Source organism: Scophthalmus maximus, chromosome 9 (assembly GCF_022379125.1).
Source record: "Scophthalmus maximus strain ysfricsl-2021 chromosome 9, ASM2237912v1, whole genome shotgun sequence".
In the NCBI taxonomy this organism is placed as follows: Eukaryota; Metazoa; Chordata; class Actinopteri; order Pleuronectiformes; family Scophthalmidae; genus Scophthalmus; species Scophthalmus maximus.
In genome coordinates, this window is record NC_061523.1 from 9,712,501 (window position 1) to 9,732,848 (window position 20,348).

The window sequence follows — 20,348 nt, forward strand, 5'->3', positions numbered from 1 at the left end:
TGTTAAAGATCAAAAACTGAAAATTCATATTTATAAAGATTTTCAGACCCTTTGCTTTGAAACTCTGAATTGCCTCACATGTTCTTCCATCAGCCCTGTGAGGTGTCTCCAACTTGATCGGAGTTCAATCAAATTGCACTGATTGGACATATAGTACATGAAGACATCCACCTGTCTGTATAAGGTCCCACAATTCACACTGCATGTCAGGACGAGAACCAAGTCATGAAATTCGAGCAGCTCTCTGTAGACCTCCATCATAAAACTGTGGTGAGGAATAGATCAGGTCAAAAGTCGGACACAGTTTCTAAAGTTTTGAGTGTTTTTCAGCAGCACAGTGGTCTCAACGATTGTGAAATGGAAGGAGTTTGGAAACACCAGGCCTCCGAGAGTCTTCCCAGAGTCGGCTATCAGGTCAAACTCTGTAACTGGGAGAGAAGAGCCTTGATCAGCAACCCAACAGTCACTGTAGCGTCAGTCGCCTCCACAGAGGTGGGCGAATCTGCCCGACAGACGGCCGTCTCAGCAGCCCTCCATCGATCAGGCCTTTATGGTCAAGCAGCATGAAGGAAGCCACGCTGAGTTAAAGACATTTGACTTGGTGTTTGCCTAACAGGATGAGGAATAAGATTATTTGCGTTGACAGGACAAAGACTGAACTCCAGGAGCAGAACTACAAACACCAGGCACTGCATCACCTGGATAGAACCATCACTACAGTAAACCACGACAGCAGCATTGGGGCTTCTCTGAGTCAAGGGCACGTACAGTTGACCGTTCACGATGGAGGAAAAGGATGAATGCAGCAAAAAACAAAGAGGTGCTCGATGGACAAAGACAAAAAAAAGCGCACAAATCTACTCTTGTGTAAAAGTAACGGAACCACGTGTCTTGAAGTTTATGCAGTGAAAGTTTAAAAAACTTTTAAAGTAAAGATTCGATTTAGTCTTACTGATTCTGACATTTTATTGACTTTCTTATCGTAAAGTTTGAAAGCAGTTTTCAACTTTGTACTTATCGCACAGCTGCCATTTATTTATGAAAGTATAAAATTAAAATGAAGCAGATTGCAAATGTGGTTTAGAGGATGGTTAATACACTGTAGTGTACTGCTAAAGGACAGTACAGATGTACACATGGCTCCTCTTTTCTCAGTTTACCCCCGAGGGGGTGGGGGTCTACTTTCATTATTATGACACGGCAGATGATCTTTGAAGGGAGGGAGCTACTGTCCGCTGAGGCGCACACTCTGTCAAAGCGCACAGCAGAGGCGCGCACCGTGAATTGTCTGCCACAGTTTTTGGCTCCAGATAAATTCTTTCAGAGACCGTCGCTGCCTAAATAGTCAGATTTGATAGCAGTCTGCACGCTCGTGTCTGAGAACGTCGTTTGTCAGTGGGGACAACGCGCCGGGGCGAACCCAAGGAAAGAACACGCGCGCTCGGAGAGTGCGTAAGTGTGCCACCTCAGCCTTGGAGACGGTGCGCGCGGAGCCAGCGCAGCGCCTGCCCCGAACTCCATCCAGCCGAGGTGATTATCAAGAGGTCGTGAAGATGAACGTCACGGCCATACTCTGCCGACACAACCAGACGGACAACTTGACAGACGCGGCGTGTCTGAACGCCACTCGCCCGTCGTACGGACACACCGACATCACCACGTTCATGCACATCTTCCCGTCCATCTACGGCATCCTGTGCTCGGTCGGCGTCATCGCCAACGGACTGGTCATCTACGCGGTGGCGGCCTGCAAGAAGAAGATGGTGTCCGACATCTACGTGCTGAACCTGGCGATAGCGGACATGCTCTTCCTGCTCGTGATGCCCTTCAACATCCACCAGCTGGTCAGGGACCGACAGTGGGTCTTCGGCAACTTCATGTGCAAGGCGGTTGTGGTGGTGGACGTGAGCAACCAGTTCACCACGGTGGGGATCGTCACTGTGCTGTGCATCGACCGGTGAGTGGCACGTCCACCAGTCCTACACATCGGCGACTTGTTTAGAGGGTGATGACAAATGACAATATTCATATGGAACTCACTCATAAAAGGCAAACAACAACAACAACAACAACAATAATGATGATAATAATAATAGTTATAGATATTTAATGTGCCTTTGTCCTGATACCCAAATCACTGAACGGTGGACTCGTCATCTGCAACAGCCCATGTGTCATGTTTATGATCTCCACAGAATACAATCTCTTTCAAAAGGGTAAAATGAAATCAAAAAGTCGCTCTGGTTCCATTCAACTGCCAGTTATGACGTGGATCGAAACATAAGCGGGTTTGTTGGTCTCCTGTGTGTCACTTGTGTGCACGTGTCCGTTTTGTGTGAGCGCGAGAATGAGAATGAGAATGAGAGAGAGATAAAGATGCATTGATTTCAAGGCTGGTCATAATTGTTGGCCTCTGGAGGCCTGCGAGCTAATAAACTGGGGCGAGACTTCGAGGCTGCAGATACGAGAGGAAGCTTTTTCCACGCAAAAAAAGAAGGTGCAGGCGAGGCCGGAGGAGGAGGAAGCGGAGGACGAGTGACCTCCTGTCGCTGCAGCAGGAGGTGCCCCAGGACCACGGCCAGGACTGAAGAGAGCCTGAAGTGCCATTTGGCTGGTGAAGGAGAGGGATCGTCCGCCAGATAGTCTGACTCTGTTGTCCTCAGACGCACGGCAGTAACGATAACAAGGGCACGCTTTCACATGTGATAACAGCTACAGCATGTAAACCCTCATAAATAAAGAAGATCAGTGGGGAACGGATTTGGTCACATCTTGTTTTTGTCACATGCTCACGGCATCTCCTTGTAGGAGCGGGTCGGGAGAGAGCAGGGGAGACGAGGAGACACACAGAGAGAGCCGCTGGAGAGGTGAAGAAGAAGAAGAGGAGAGTTCACACACGTGGTTCAGATAACCAGACCTCGTTTAGCAGCAGAAGAAGAAGCTATGAGAACTGGGTCGGCCACTTTTTTATCAACATTGAACAGAGCATTGGCAGCAAACAGTCGAGATACTGTCTCGCATGTGACTGCTTCATCAAGGCTCCAGCTGTTTTCTTAGGGTCTTACTCCTGCACACGTAAGCAGGTTGAACGTGAACTCAGGTTGGTCCCCCTGCGTCCATGATGTGACAGTCAGCCCACACACCCGACCGCTCGTCTTGCTCATGTCCTATATTCGGGTCATTGCTGAAGAAAGGTGAAATTATTTGTAGAAAATGTAAATCTTCCTCGACCGCCCCCTCTAACTCGAGACAGCGCTTCTGACCACAGCCCGACATCCCACATAATCAAAATCACATTTGTTGTTGTTGGCCTGTCCTCGGGAGACACCGAGTGCAGACTAGTCCAAGTGGAAATAATATCACCAGGTTCCAACTTTTAAAGTCAACAACAAAAATGCAACGGTAGTCTTTTGTTTCATTTTTGTGCCTGATAGTGCCAACAGAGTAATGTTTTAATGGAAAAAGTTGTGTACTCTATCTCAGTGTGCGGTGTCACTTCATTTCACGGCAGTTAAATGGACATAAACAGGATCCTGTTTCCAAATCATACCAGCGTTAAAGTTACCAGTTAACATTTGGTGAATAACATCTTTACATGTTCGGCGTCATAATTTAAAGAGTGTATAGTTTGGTTTTTTCTAGGGTTTTGGCCAAAAGAAGTCCATCCATCCATCCATCCATTATCTGTGCAGCTTTATCACTTAAGGGTCACGGGGGTCGGAGCCAATCCCAGCTGAAATTGGGCGAGAGGACGGGGGGGGCGGACACATCAGTGGGTCAGAGGCTGAATATGGATCTGCACTTATTGATTTGACTGTCAGACTAAAAGTACATTTATTGAACATCGACTCGGGGACGGCAGCCTCCTTTTCCTATACGGTTTGTCAAAACTATTATGGACCGGGGTAATTGCAGTTTAGCAGGATTGTCCGGGAGAAAATTGCAAGAATGACGACACCTTAATGATTCACGACCACGTTGAATCTCACCAGAGAGGTCAGGGACGAACACAGAGTCACTTGTAACATTTGGACAGCGACAGAGAAAATGTCATTTGTTCCACTTCAGTCACAGCGTTCGTTAATTCCCTTGCAAATGTCCTAAAGCCTGAGATGATTTGTGCCCAAAGTCGCTGAGCAGCTCCTCAAACTGAAATTCAGTTTGAAATGAACTGTATTCGTTTCCCACTGCTTAGTCCCCCTGTCGAGATCAAACTTATTCATGTACAATATATCGAGAGAGTGTATCTTCGACACGGTGTTGTGCGTAGTCCGACTCTAAACAGTGACTTCTTCCTTCTAGGTACATAGCCATCGTCCACCCCACCTCGGAGAAGAGGACCATCCACTGGACCATCATGATCAACACGTTGGTGTGGCTGGGCAGCTTCCTCCTCACCATCCCGGTCATCATGTACGCCAAGGTTGAGCGCCGGCAGCGAATGGAGGTCTGCATGATGTACCTGGACGGGCCTGAAGACATGTACTGGTACACTTTCTACCAGTCCATCCTGGGCTACATCATCCCTCTCATCATCATCAGCACCTTCTACTCACTCACCCTCTACCACGTCTTCAGCTCCATCCGCCGGGTGAAGCGCAAGCAGTCGGTTTGGGCGAAAAGAGCCACCAAGATGGTCCTGATGGTCATCGCGCTGTTCCTGATCTGCTGGTCGCCGTACCACGTCATTCAGGTGATCAACCTGAGCAACAGCACGCCCACGATCGCCTTCGACTACGCCTACCACATCAGCATCTGCCTGAGCTACTCGCACAGCTGCATCAACCCGCTCATGCTGCTCATCTTCGCCCAGAACTACCGCGACCGGCTTCGCCGCAGGAACGCGCTGAACAGCTCCCAGCACTCGTCCAAGCTCACGGTGGTCAAAACAGATGGTTCCAGTATCAGCAACAATCCCAACTACCGCCTCACCGTCGTATAAGCACAGAGATGTGTCACTTTGTAGATACACAATATACATGTTTTGCTGCTCACGTCAGGAGGAAGTAGCTCGGTGAACGGTGTTGCCGGTGAAATAATATTCCCCAGCATTTCTCACAATTGGAAATGGATACCATACAAAAAAACTGGGCGTGAAGAACGAGCAGCCACATCAGCCATGACTGAAAGAAGTGAAATACAGGTCATCTCAAAGGTTTTCAACAGATAATGCAAGGAAAAAGAAACAGATCTCCCGCTCAGAGGAAACCAAGCCCGCCTTTTTAAAAAAAAGGGACGCAATCGTCCCTGAGAAGGGGAACTTCATCACTGACTTCAAAGATGCACAGCAGAGGAGGGGACGCCGCGGAGCCACTCAGGTGGGGCTCTTTTCTCTCTCTCTTCGGCACCTGGGCGCTTTTCCGTCAACCACAGGCGACAGTACGATGTCATGCTGGTCAGTCGCAACACTGAAGGGCAGCTCTGTGAGATCTGTCACCGGCAAACATTTGCACATTCCTGTCCGTGATACTTCCCTCGGAGTACGAGCCAGCGGCCCCAGAGCTCGTGAGGACGTTTAACTCCAGTTCATAACTGCAAGAGTTTGATGGAAAGACTCAGTGTCCACAAATTGTGACACCTTCCATCGGAACAGATGACCTGCATCAAAAATTATTGTTGGAGCCACTTCCGAATAAGGAACCCACTGAAGGGCTATTTAATCTGAAACAATGACTTTGGTATGCCAATATAGCAATTATTGACAAAGCAGTAATCAGCAATTAATAATCATAAATTAGGGACTTTAAATGGTTTCAAATCTAATTAGCAGATGTTTATCCTTTCTATATTGTAATAATGTCATCATATAACTGTTGGCAGTCCACTTCAAGTCTGCAGTTACACTGTAAATGGTATAAATGACCATTAAGTTTGATTTTAGAGGTTTAGTGTTGTTAATATATAGATTATGGTCAAGATCATCTGCCTCATTACTGAGATATAGTTTTGACAATCTGGCAGCCCAAAATGTATTCATATTATCGGCTCATAATCAATATTAAAATCATTGGTATGTGATTTGTTGACTAATAATTACAACTTACCTATTAGAGAGTTGTACCCAGTCATCGATCGTAAGAGTTGAAAAACGATAAGACAAACATTTCACAGTGGATCCAAATAACCACAAACACGTCCGTTCGACTCGTTTCGTGGATCTATTGACAAACATACAATATTCTGACTGTTTCCTTTGTACAGTACTGTTTCTCGTGAGGTTCTGCTCATGACTGGCAAATTTGTCACCTAATACAGGAGCAGAAAGGTTAGCACAATGTTTGAACAGACTCTCTTCTATGAATACAGTTGCTCATCATTAACAGTGTCAATGTCAGAGTCTAATCGCTGGAAAATGTGGCTTTAAGCACCAGTGACTGCTTCAAACCTAATGTCTCACCAAAGAAAATCAAGAATCTTTTAGATTTTTGCGATAGGCCTGCGGGAGTGCAGTTGATCCCAGGATGTGGCTCTGTAGACTGCTTACAAAATGACAAATACTGTATGAAAGTGTTGCACTCGAGAAAAACCTAAACCGAGACCAAGACGTTACCAAGAACGGAGTGTACCGACACTGGTTATTTCGGTGGACACTTGGTGAAAGTGGAAATAAAACCGCTATAAAAACTTATACTCCACATATTGGGTTGTTTAATTTGCAAAATACGGAGGTGGTTGTCTATTGTCATCCTATTTAATATACAATGTTCTTCCGATTGTGACTGTCGTTGTTTGTAGTTGCTATTTTCAATGTGAGAACAAACATTATTCACTTTTATTCACTTTTTTTTCATAATGGACTTAATGTAGTGATCTTGCAAAGAGACAACAAAGACATCATGAAGGACAGGTAATGCTCTCGCGTTGAAATCACGTCATTTGCCTGATTGTTCATTTTGCATAATGAATAGCATGAGGCAATGTACAGGAGAATTATATTTGCATTACCTTTCGTCATCACGGTTGTATGTTGCCGGTGACGCCGGAGCACTGAATGTGATACACTGTGAGTCCTGTGCACTTATCACTTGTCCATATGCTCAATGTGCAGATGTGCAGCACAATGTCAAACTGTATGTGGGCTCTTCTGTGTGCTATGTGCAAAGGTTGTTGCCATTGTTTTACTTTTAGCGGGCAAAGCAAAGAACTGGGGGCTTGTAGGTTCACTTGGTGGAAATGACTGAGGCTGTGATTTTTCTTGGATTGGACTGATAACTGGGAAAATTAGAAAATTGGTGGACTTCCCCTTTTAAAATTCCGGCAGATGTTATGCTTACATGATGAAAAATTCCGTGTCAAATGAATACAAACTGTCCTGGGGAAACGGGTCGGCCCGCAGCAGAGGGGCTTTGAGAGCGTCTGAGTCACTGTTTGGTATTGTTGAGTAGTTGTCACCCATTTTTTCTGATGTTGCAGTTATGGTTACTGTACCACTGGCCCAATAAAATCACTCAAAGTTCACGTGGTGATTGTAGTCTGTTGGTATAACGTGGTATAATTAACCACTACATGAGTTATATCTGAATGGTATTGTTTGTAAAGATTTGTGCTGATATTGTAAATGAAAACTGCAGAAGACTCGCACACACCGTTGTCCAGAGACGTCACTTTCATTTCTAATTAATTCATCACTGCTTGTGTTCTATTTATTGTAACAACCTTAAAGATTCCCTGGATGAGATTCAGACTTTTAATCGACGATTGGTGCGGTGGTGATATTCGAGATTTGATCTTTGATCGTCCTAGCCCACACCAGACAACTCATGAGCTCTTGGTTATACATGACTGCAGGAGGCTGCTGGCGGACGCCAAGTGAAGCAGTAGAAAGTGCTGCATGGAAACTACTGCCATCGTAAAAGACACTGTAGGAATTCTTTTTCATTTCTTCATTCTTAGTATAATTTGTTCTGAAAGCTGTGGACCCGGTGGAGCAAAATTATCACCGTGGCATGAAATGCAGCTTCGCAAATTCCCCCCCCCCTTTAGGGAGATTGCTGAGAGTAATCTTTTGACAGTCTTGGGTTTCAGACTGGCGAACGCTGACAGTCAGTATGTGATGCTTCGAGATACACGAAACACAGGCCCAACAGCAAATATAGAACATTCCTGAACAGCTGGAAGGAAGCGTTTTGTGGCGCGATGACCTTATTGCTGTTATAAACAAGAAAGCGTTTGTATGCAGAGGAAGTGTGACTTAAAGGAATTCCAGCAGTAAACCGCCAGCAAGGCTCCATTCAACGGTTGAAAATACCATGTGTGGTGAAATAATATCCATGAAACATTTGCATCTCGTTTGTTTGAACTGTAGTCGACCAGCAGAGCCTCCTGGGAATCACTGCGAGTCTGCTTGTGGATGGAAAGGTAAAACACAGTCACGTAATGAACAGAGTCGGGCAGGTCAAGGTGTCTCAATCTCGTCATTAAACTCTCAGCAACTGTTAAGGGAATAAAATGAATGCTCAATTTTTGAAAATAAATGTTTTCCCCCAACTCTACTCTACCTGCAAAAAGAGCAGCAGATGCAAGAGAAGCCAGGCAGCAGAAAGTCTTTTCACTGTATATACATCAATGTGTAAATTCCACCTTGAATGAGAACTGCTTTTATTCTTGAGCATGGGAATTTGCCCAGTCAACCTCTCGGGGGGTGATTTTCAAACCGTCTGTTTGAGGTGAGTTGTCTCGGCGGTCGTGTTGACAGGTGAACATGTCCTCTTGCCCTCCCCTTCACAGCCACTGTGAACACGCAGCACCTGCTCGGCACCAGGAAACACAACACGATTCAATAAATGGTTGGACAGCGGCCGCCTTTTGTGATCCGCGCAAACACATACATCACATGGGTTCCGCCCTCACTTTCCCCTGCCGCACTCCCTTCTCTCTCCTATCTCGCTGGAGCAGATCTCTCCGAGTCCCGCTGGAGACGACATGAATCAAACTATGGATTCTTTACACTCGCGTCTCAGGCCTTGAGAGAAGATGTGACAAATTGTCCACGCTGCTGCCGAAACATTTGACAAGATCACTGCAAGCCGTGTTGGTGGGACGCTCACCGTCTTTCTGACCATCCGACTGCTATAATACTGCTATGTTTGGTCACAAAATGTCTGGGTCTGCACCTTCCTGCTTGAACTCCATCAGACGAGGGCTTGCACTCCTGAGCGGCCACTCTGTTCCTCCAAGGAAAAGCATCAGGAACGGCGTCGTCATTCCTGCGTACGCGACAGTCACACTCGTTTTTGGTTCCTCGATGGTGCCGAACGCGATCAGGGCCGAGGCGTCCCGCTCTGTTTTTCAAGAGCCTCTTGCAGACCGAGTGGCAGCCCGCCGTGACATTGGTTCGTGAGCTACCGCACTGAAGCCTGGGGTTTAAAGACCCGCTCCGGTCACGTTGTAAAGTATACCAAAGAATAATATGCTGTGCCTAATATTTTTTGTTTAACATTGTTTACCACCCTAAGAAGTAAAAAAACCGGAACATTTGCATATTCGTATGGTTTTTCTGCATTTGTGACGTACCAAATCTAGCTCGGCCAGGACTCGTTGGAACTTCAAATCTTCCGAGAAGTGAAAACACCTCTATGGCGACCAAATGTGCTCAGACACAAGTCCCTATAGTGGATGTCAGACATTTTAGAGGACAGGAACAGAAGAAGCGCACTTTTCTTGAGCGGAGGGGGACTTTAACATTTTAGGTCAGTGCCATCTTGTTTTTAAAAAAATCATTTTAGCAGTTGCATGTTATGAGTGGAGGCTCAATGTGCATTATATAGTCATAGCAGAAACCAAATGTATTTTAGAATTATATAAGGTGAATATTTTTAGTCAAAATAAGCTGTCAGGTGAGGAATTAAGGCTCCACGCCGACTATAAAAACACGTTTTAACACCAACATGCTGCAGGAGCACAGAGTTGTCACGATTGCGTTAATATACCACTGGAACACCATCGTATAAATTTTGAGCTCATCCAATGTCCACACCCATGATCCTCCACAGCAGTGCTGTCTCGGTGCTGGCAGACAGTGCAGTCGCAGATGACTAAAAGGCTGTGATAAACATTATGGGTTGAGCTTTGTGAGTCCCTCATGAACCATCCTGCTGTAACCACTCACCAGGGATACAAAGGTGAATTAATCCACAGCAAAAATTGGGCCCTCGAAACAGCACAATTTACTCCTGTTTGAACAAGTACTAAAAGTACAGTTTTCCCAGAATTCTTTTAAGCCTATTTAAAAAAATGAAACTGTATATTTGATTTGCTGCTTCAGGGTGAACCAATGGACTAAAGGGCGGCTTTTCCACAGACAGGGCAGAGAAATCAGGACGTATTGAGAGAAAGATCGTTGGAGTCAGTTGGAGTTTGTCAGGAATTAAAAAGAAAATACAAAATATGGAAAGACACCAGCCTCGTCCTTCAACCCAAACGGTAGAACGTCAGAAGGCATGAAAGTGCCCTACCTGAAACCCACAGGGCGGAGCTCCGCTCAGCACAAGAATGAACTCCCAAAACACGTCTCTCGTTACTGCATTTCAGACATCCAAGGCCAAAAGAATAGATTATTACGCGAGGCGCCCGCGCACTGGCTGAGGCAGACCCGGAGCCTGCGGGTGGATGCTGGGATAGAGCTGGAGCAGCAGTTGACAGCACGGCCTCCGGATGAGCGAGGAGAGAGCACCAGCTCATCACCGCGGTCAAGAGCGCGTGTCGTCGAACGGCGTGTTTGTGTTTCGGCAGCCTTCATCTGAATGTGCCTGCAAGACCTGAGATTTCCGTGGCCGCAGGGGCAGAGATGGAAATTTTCCGTCGGTGGAGGGGGGCTGCACACAAGGGTCGGGGCTGATTCTCAAGAGCTCGAAAACAAATCAAACGTAAGGGCACTCCGAGGCCTGAGGAGCATGCGCTTTGATCGGTGTGTAGTGTGTCAAACAGGGGTTTGGCGTGGAGAGGAGAGGCCTCAACGAGGAGAGAAAGGTGCTCTCAGGTTTGTCTCCGTCAGTGTGGACACTGACCAGGATCTCACACTGTTTGTCACTTTTCAGATGTCTCCTCTGTCGCCTCTGCCTCAATCTGGGTCTTCTACAAAAACAGTTTTTTTCCGCCTCACAGCTCACACTCGGACATTTGTTCTACGAAGCCTCCAGAATTTGGAAACACACATTCCAGCTCCCTTGCGGAGCGTCCTGGCGACTGTCTTGTGATGTTGTTAGAAATTTCTCCCCTCAAATGTTCCCAAAGATGCTCACTGGGGTTGAGGTCTTGTGACTGCTGACGGAGAGCCGTGCAAGCGAACAGTTACGACTGTTGCCCGGACTGCGAATAGGCCCCGGCAGAGCTCTGCTGCATGTTTGGGGCTTCTTATCTTCTCTCCGCACTATTTCAAGTCAGGGGTGGTTTTACAGCATGTCTCTGCAGGAGCGAGCGCTTCTTCTCTTTCATCAGCGGGGAGATGATGCTCTGCACGTCACTAATTTCGACAGAGAAAGCAGTTGATTGTGGGACATAAGTGCTGTCACACTGACAGAGCATGTGGTGGTTTTTCTTCAAATGCGCTGCACGCACGTGGCTTCAAAAGTTGTTTCTTTGTCACCGACTTGAAAAATGCATTTCTTTGGTGGACTGGCTTTGTACCTCTTTATATCTGGGATGCAGAGGTTCCTGCTCGTAAAGACATCACGTGGACATTTGTCTTAAATGGTATGCTGACCTTACCTCTTCTACAGGTTTGATTATAGTTGACAAGAAAAGCCCTTTATATATACACTCACCGGCCACTTTATTAGGTACAGCTTGCTAGTAAAAGGTTGGACCCCCTTTTGCCTTCAGTTCTGCCTTAATTATCCGTGGCGTACTTTCAACAAGGCATTGTCGTCCACACAACTGCCGCTCACTGGATATTTTCTCTTTTCCCGACCATTCTCTGTAAACCCTAGAGATGGTTGTGCGTGACAATCCCAGTAGATCAACAGTTTCTGAAATACTCAGACCAGCCCGTCTGGCACCAACAACCATACCACGTTCAAAGTCACTTAAATCCCCTTTCTTCCCCATTCTGATGCTCGGTTTGAACTTCAGCAAGTCGTCTTGACCACCTCTACATGCCTACATGCATTGAATTGCAGCCATGTGATTGGCTGATGAGCTATTTGTGTTAACAAGCAATTGAACAGGTGTACCTAAGAAAGTGGCCGGTGAGTGTATATTTCATCTTTTTGTAGCACTCAAGAAAACAACTTCAACTCCCGATGACAAGATGTCCGTGACAATGCTACAACCAGCAGGATACGGTAGTTGCGGTGGAAATCCCAAATCAAATGAAAGCACCATGAGTGGCAACAATGATGTGAAACAAAACGTACAACCTTCATTTTCCTCCCTTGCTTTCCCTCCTCTTCCTCCTCCTCCTACGTTCATCTCTGCGTGTCAGACCATTGCACGAATCCATCACATTAGATGAGATTAGACAAGACAACTTTATTAATGCTCAGAAGCGAAAAGCAGTTTTGTCACTCGCGCACTCGTCCCGGCAGATTGTTTTTCCTTTTTACGCTTTTCAGTTTACATCTTAATATGACAACTTACAGCTGCAGCTGTCAAAGCCATTTTGTACGATGGTCAGTTGAAATACAGCATGCGGCGCCGCTCCCCGTGAACTACCAAGCGTACAATGGCTGAATTTGATACCGTTCATATTATCATCAATATAAACAACAGTGACTTACTGTACCTTCACTTGTATTAAACTCACAGAACGTTTACAGCATGCTGAGTGAGCTGAGTAAACTCTCACAGTTCAGTCATCCAAGTCAATGTCGGACCTCGAGTTAGAACTCAAGAGGTCTGAGAAAAATAGAACTACTGTAGACATTCGGACTTGAATTAACTTGAAATGAACAAAGCTTACTCAGAAGTTCGAAAATATCTATTTGCCTGGTTCCAGGAAATTGTGTCTCAACTCACGGCTGCAACAAAACAAAGTGTGGCTGAGAGAATGGGTGGGACAAATTCAATGCTGTGAACCAGATGGTGACGCTGAGCTGTTGCTGTTCACAAATGTAACTGTTTAAACATTTAGTCCGCAATTGGAATTGCCACGGGCAGGTTTGTCACGTTAGACAACCAGCGGGGCTGATAAGTCGGAGAACTAATGTGCAAAGGCCAACAATCACATCTGTCTGAAACCACAAAGTTGTGTGAAATTGAGACGGAAACGATCGATTTGTGACGGAAAGATTGACCTGAGCGCCGTCGCCAAGGTGGTCAGAGATTTTCTGGGTGACCGTCGGTCGCGGGGGCTCGGAGAAGCCAGTCCGCTCGCCTCCAGCGTCAGACTCATTCATCAGGGTTTGTAAATATTGCCTGGGACGGCTCGGCTCTCCTCCCTCGCTCAGCAGCAGCGTCAGCAGCAGAAGAAGATTTCCTATCAACCAGTGAGTTTGTGTTTTCAATATGGTTCCAATTACACGAGCAGAAGAGTAACTGAAATGTCCAATATCCTCTCCATCAAGGCGCAAATTACAAATTCCCCCCGGCCTCTACTGTAAGTGCACATGCATCTTCATCTACATCTATACGCAGCGACTTTAGGACAAACAATATCAATGTCAGATGATGAAGTTTTTTTTGTTTGTTTCATTTGTTTCCATGTCTTTCATCGTGTCTGTTATCCAATACTCACAACTCAGAGCCAGCTAATGCATCACACCCCTACTCACCGGAGGTATATCAATATGCCATTCTGCATCGGAGGCTCAACGCAATACAGCAACTGCTTTAAACACATTGGCTAACATGCACCTATTGACACCTGTGAATCTAGTTTCTGTCTCTGATGAAGCGGTCCTCGGTCTCAGCGAGCGGCGGCGGCGGCGGCGGGCCCCTCCAGTCATCGAGCAGCCCCGTGTGGGATGGTAACGTGGGGTGAAATAACTGAGATTGACTATTGATCAGGTGCCTGTGTACGGCCCCGAGGCGGCTCAATATAATCACTTCCACACTTGTTCCGTCTCCCTCGGAGCCCGGCTGACGGAGTGATGACAGAGGATGCAACCACACAGCGCAAAAGATTTGTCGTACTCCGAAGCGCGCAAGCAGCCACACGCGCACGCGCGTCTCTCCGAGCGCCAGCCATGAGCGGGGACATCAGGTTCCATTTGCTGATCCAGACGCATCGCAGCGTAATTGTTTTGATCATCTGCATTAGGGAAGGTGCGAGATGTAGATTAAATAGCAGGAAAAATGCTTGAGTGCGCTGAAATTGAAAATGAGACTCAGTTCCATCCACTGAATCCCGAAGCCCTTTTTTTTTCTCTCTCTGCAGCACAAGTTTAATTGAACTGTGTCAGCAGTGTTAAAAAAAAAAAGGGAAAAAAAAGTGGTGCTCTGGCTGAAAAAGAGAGTGTCAGAGAGGCATATTGATTAGCTGCTCCGGGAGGGAAGGATCCTCCTCATCACACTACCGGGCAACACCTCCCAAAGGGCATCCATCTTAATGTGATATGACAACCCTCAGCCATATCAAAACTAAATCTGGACATCGATTTCGACGCTCAGCGGCGGCGGTGCAAAAAAACCACTATTCCGCATCCATACGCACAGCCGGACGCAGGGGTGTTTGCCTTGGTGAGAGGGACTCCCGCCGGGGCCCCGCGCCGTGCGAGCCGGATGCCGAGGCCCGTCGCCAACAAAGACACATTTCGCAAAGTTCCTTGCTTGTGTTCGTTCGATCCTCCTCTTCTGCCGCGTTGAACCGCCCGACCGCCCGGTCGGCGACCAGTTTCGAAGAAAGAGGTGCAAAAGTAAAAAAGGTCCGTTCCTGTTTATCCCCAGCAGCTACGGAAGAGTAGTCGCATGTCACGTTTACAGTTTATAATTAACAATGACCTCAGACGACAAACCAATCCACATAGAGAGTCCCACCGCAGCCCTCGCTCTTGCAGTGCACTTGCAAAAGGAACGTAGTGTTCGAGCCGTGATGCTCGGAGGCGAGAAACAAACTTTCAGCTGTTGAGAGTTTTGGCAGACCCGTTTAAAAGGTGCAGACACTCGCAGCACAAATCCCCTCTGAAGTTACGTAATGTGTGCAACGACACAACCAATGCCGATGTGCTCATGCACAGTTGAGTGCATCACACAGATGAGGAGACATCGTTCAAACATCCTCAGAAGGCCTGAGTGTCGGTTCAAGTGGTGTTGAATATATGCTGCACTCAACGCTTCGTGTCTGTAATCTGTGTATTACTCGTGTAGTGTTTTTTGTGACTCAGAAGTGTGTGCAGTGTAAACGTGCATTCTACAAAAATGTCACCGTTTTGGACAATTGTTATGAAATTGCAGGAGGAAAAAATGGGGTGTTTTTCGATGCTACGATTGGATTTAAACAACATGTAACACGTTCGTCCAGTCAGAGACCTTTTTTTTCCTCAGTCTATGACATTAGAGATGCCGTGAGAGGCTCAGGACTATTTGGAGAAAACACTTTGAAGGATTCACAGATTTACAGTTGTATTTGACACATACAAAAACAAGGTATATTCATAAGGCTGTGCTAAAAAAACAAAACAAGTGCGCAATAAATAATAACTAGAATCGGAATAAAAAAAAAAATATTAGAAAACGATCCATCCACCCTAACAATAGTAAAATATTATAAACATTCAAATGCTTTGCTTTTGGCCTGGTACGTGGGTGGGCCGTGCAATCTTTCACGGGGAACTATTCATGTCTGTCATTGAAACATCCTTGACCTTGGGAACAGCATTTGAGAAAACAGGCTCCACGGCTCCTTTTACGGTCCGGAGCCCAGTTCACATCTGGCTTGTTCCGGGAGCCGTCTGCTTCACGACAGGTTTAAGAACCGACCGTTACATCGGCCTGATTTGTGGTCCGACAACCGGCAATAAAACCTCAAAAGAAGAAACAGGTTAAGGTCGGTGTAATTTTGGTCGGAAACGAGTCATGGCTGACAAAATGCGATTGCTCGCTGTTAATGAATTTACTTTTAAAGTCATTACAGTTCGCGCCTGCTTTCCCACACGTTTTCCCCAAAAGGAAAACCATAGCCTGTGACAACGTTCGGACCAGAGTTAGCCGGTTTGTCCCAGTGTCAACTTTTTTGCAGACATTGTTACTGTGAAAAAGAGCGGACTTCATTTTAAGATGGGCACGGACACTGCATTGGTGGACAGGGGCTATTAGTAGCTGATTTTTGGAACTATTGATGATATCACATGGTCTTCAACGTCACATGGAGTTTTTCATGGACTGTAACTACCAAAATTCCCATTTGTTCAAAAATCTAATCAAGATCTTTTGGTTCCTTTTGGTTTAAAAAACAAAGATAACTTTGTACACTCAATCCGCTGGTGACGGGGTTGAACGCTTCGGAATGCCCAGCAACCGGCCTCGCACTGTTTTGTCAAATGATGACTGAGAGATGGTGATGGTGCCTTAACATTTCTTCAATGATGATCATCACTGTTGTCGTCTGACTGGGTGTGCGTCCGTGTTCGTGTGAGAATCTTCCTGCAGTGCCACAAAGATCCCTTTCAACAAGGTTGCCACAGAGTTCGGGGGTACGTCACACACACACACACACACACACACACACACACACACACACACACACAAACAGTGACTCAGTTTATGAAGCTCTTTGCGGCACAAGCTATCAGTCCTTGGCTTCACTAGAATGGAACTCAAAAGGAGGTTAAATGGCCTTGTAGTAACACGCATTAATGCGGGAGATTAACAAATCTACAGCACTGAAGCGGATGAGGAAGAAATCAGAGGTACTGAAGAAACCTGTTTCTCACTAATATGATTAAAAAGGAAATTTGGCAGCTGCATAAGCTTGCCTTGACGATATATAGAGGAATTATGTAAATACGAGCATACGGCTGTGTAGATATGATTCCATATTTCATGCCGAATAAAGCTTAAGCTCATTGGTACATGAAGTGTGTGAGGAACTCTTCCTGCACTCCACTTCTAGCCAGGGTTTTTTTTTTTGGGGTGCCACTGGTTGATCCTCTCATGCTGGGGCTGGACATCATCAATAGTCTGGACACGTGGCTGTTAACTTGTTAATTAACTTTCACAGTTGGATTCTTCAGTGTTTCTGAAATAGCACTCTATTTTTTTGAAAGTGCTCAGAGGGAACATCTTAATTTGTGTAAAAGAAAAAAAGAAAGAACATTATATAGATTTGACCTGATAAGGACAGAAAAATATTTAGTGTGTTGCATATTAAATCGGGCTCAAACCTGATCTGCTCTCTAGGGTTAGTATCAGTTCAGTTGCTTTTAAAGGAATAATTTGTGTTTTTTTGGAAATGGGCTTATTCCCTTTCTTGACGATTACTGCCGCTCTAATTTCTATAGGCTAAATATGAAGCTATGAGCTGTGTACGGTTGATTTATCTTAGCACAAAGAACGATGATGTAGGTTACAGAAAACGGCCTCCGTCCAAAGTTTCAACAAAGTTCCTCGTGCACAGTGACAGCTGAGGCTCGTGGGGGAGCTGATACTTCAGTTTTGACCGGCTGGTCCCTTTGATGATCCCTTCAATTCATCCTGAGGGAACCATCATTATCATCGTCATGTGTACCACAATTCAACACTTCATTCATTTGTCTTGTGCGATTTGTCCGGAGTGGGACCAAAGCAGCGGACCGATCAACCGATGGACCACAAGAACTGCTCAAAGCCCGACAAGCAGCAGCTCTGAAGCTCCCTATTATGCATATTTCCATAAATGTTGAACTCTTCTTTGAATGACTCCTCGTCGTCTTCGTCAGACCTGATTCTCCGGCAGCCCTTAACCCTGACTAGTAATACTAATGTCCAATCTAACGAAACCAGTTAATAGGCCTAACCCTAGCTCTAACTGTAGCCATGAACAATTCATGTCTCATCCTAACCCTTATAGCCCCATGAGGACGGGCTCTGTTCCAATGAGGCCACGGACGACATTTATACCGGAAAAGGTGCCAAAGAGGAAAACAAACACATCCTCATGCACGCACACACGTGCCAACACTCCTCCTCTTGTCGAGCACCTTGTACGCCCTGTGAGTACTGTATGTAGCACAGATAAATATCCCCGCTAAAAATGGGTGACATGCAATTAGCCCTCGGGTGATTCTGTCTTTGAAGCCGAGCCGCTTGGGTGAAATATGGCGGGCGCGAGGAGCTCTCGCCTTTATTTTAATCCCGTGGCACGCTCCTGTGGCTGAGGTGCCAGCAGATCAACAGCAGTGCTGTGAGTTTTGTGCCTTGGCTGGGATCCTTCTCGACATTAATTAAATTGCTCTCTGATTCAATAACTGTTTTTCAGGTAATTGCAGAAGCTCATGGAATTACACCATCAACCCATCGGGTGTGTTAGACCCCAACCGACGCCACGGACGCTCGGACACCGTGACATCATCCGATGTCCTGCCCAGGGGGCCTGCTGGTGTACACTCGTGGATCATGTGGAGACAACACTCACGAATGAAGGACCGACAATCCTCCATCTTCATCGTCAAAATGAGATAGGACAAACGATAAAGGTGCTCTTGTTCTCGAGCACATTCACGTCTTCTTCCCCAAACACTTCAAAGACTATTATTTCAAGCGGCTGCAGTAAATGTCAATAATTTTTCCTCCTGCTCCGGCATCCCTGCCCTGGCTTCTATGAAAGAATGCCTTTGACACACCACATGAAGCGGCGAGGAGCTGAGTGCTGTCATGTGATGTCTGCTCCGCCAAGTTAGCTGACGCAGATGTGACGTCACCTGCTACTGAATGGGCGCCTTTGAGAGTTCACTCCGCAGAAAGTATCAATAAAATCAATTGCTGGCCATGCCAGTGGGACTAACAGGCCTATCAGGAGGCTGCCATGGTTCTTCCCCTCCCGGAGAACCACAGGGACTTTTCCCACTGCCTCTGGGTTCCTTGATGGCAGTTGCTTGTTTAGATCAATCGGCGTGTCTGCAGTGGGTTTCAGAGCTTTCCGCCGATTACTCCACAGTTACGGGTTTCATTCCCACGTGAACCACAGCAAAGAATTCCTATGCCTGTTGAGAGACCATATCCATATTTGTGTTGTGATTTGTCTGCCAAATTTTTGCGTTTTTGCTGATAAATGGAAAAGGAAGGATTTAGCCGTTGCGCACGAGATTCGGCATGGGTTGCATTTGTATCGCGCCGACTTCAATTTGCCATGTGACGAGCTGACGTGCTGCAGTGCTTTGAAAGGGAAAAGGATAATTGTTTCATCGAACTTGGATTTTCCCCATCTAAATTCAGTCAATCCGGTTTAAGCTTGGGGTGAGGCTCCTCCCCCCCGAGTGTCCAGAGGAGGCCAATCAGCTCCTTAAGATTCCCGCCGGTGGGCCCGCCGTGCTCTGTAATTGGCTAATTACAAACTGTCAGGATCTGACTCAGTTGCTCAGGCAGGGATTACAGCAGCGCTAGGTGGAATCCTGAAGAAGATATTGTCAGACCCTGCAGGACGTAACGGGGGCCTACATCCCCCGCTGCCATTCGCTTGATCATGTCTACAGCGAAATGAAGTGTGGGAAATCTCACTCATAAATTTTGCATAGTAGAGAACTCAACAGACTTTATAAATGTTGAAAAGGGCACAAGGCTCACGCCCTCTTTGGCAGAGCAACACAAAGTCTGCTGGCCAGGGGAACCCCAGTCTGTCATAAATGGACAAAACAGCCAAAGGAAGTGTCATTATTCCACTGGACAGCAGCGTATATATATATATATATATATATATATATATATATATATATATATATATATATATATATATATATATATTTGTTTAAGGGATAATCAATAAAGAAAGAAAATAAAATCACTAAACTTCTTTCTCGGCTAATGTCCCATCCTTCCACGTCACCAAGTTCCATGGAAATACATTCTGTAACTTTTGCATAATCATGCAGACAGAGACAAACAAAGAAACTAAGAAACTTATTTTTGATGGTTTACGATTTAAAATGCAACACAGATACATCGATACATTACTTTCCTTGCGCCCCGTCCCAGGATGCAGTTTAAAGTCCTAGTGCTAAACTATGAAGTCAGATGATATTGGCTGGGACTGATGTTAGGTGCTTTGTACTGTTTCATGACTCCTGCCTGTCCTTTTTCAGACATAAACTGAATTATGATTTATCAGCATGTAGCCTGCAGTTAGTTTCTAGTCATCATATATACAATTCTAGCTTTATTCATAAATTTATGGCATCTGCTCACATAAAACATATGGCTGGGTAGTGATCCTTTCACTGAACAGGGAAAAAGTATTCTGCAATTGCCCGAGGAGGTCATCCAGACATTGGTGTCACGAG

General features: G+C 46.0%; 1 protein-coding gene across 1 annotated transcript; it reads left to right on the forward strand.

Moving 5' to 3' along the window:
* The first annotated feature begins 1,193 nt into the window (after nucleotides 1-1,193).
* Nucleotides 1,194-7,458, forward strand: LOC118319993 (melanin-concentrating hormone receptor 2). The gene is made up of 2 exons (XM_035650768.2): nucleotides 1,194-1,957; nucleotides 4,303-7,458. The coding sequence occupies exons 1-2, from the start codon at nucleotides 1,554-1,556 to the stop codon at nucleotides 4,940-4,942; spliced, it is 1,044 nt and encodes a 347-aa protein (XP_035506661.1). The 5' UTR covers nucleotides 1,194-1,553; the 3' UTR covers nucleotides 4,943-7,458.
* The last annotated feature ends 12,890 nt before the right edge of the window (nucleotides 7,459-20,348 follow it).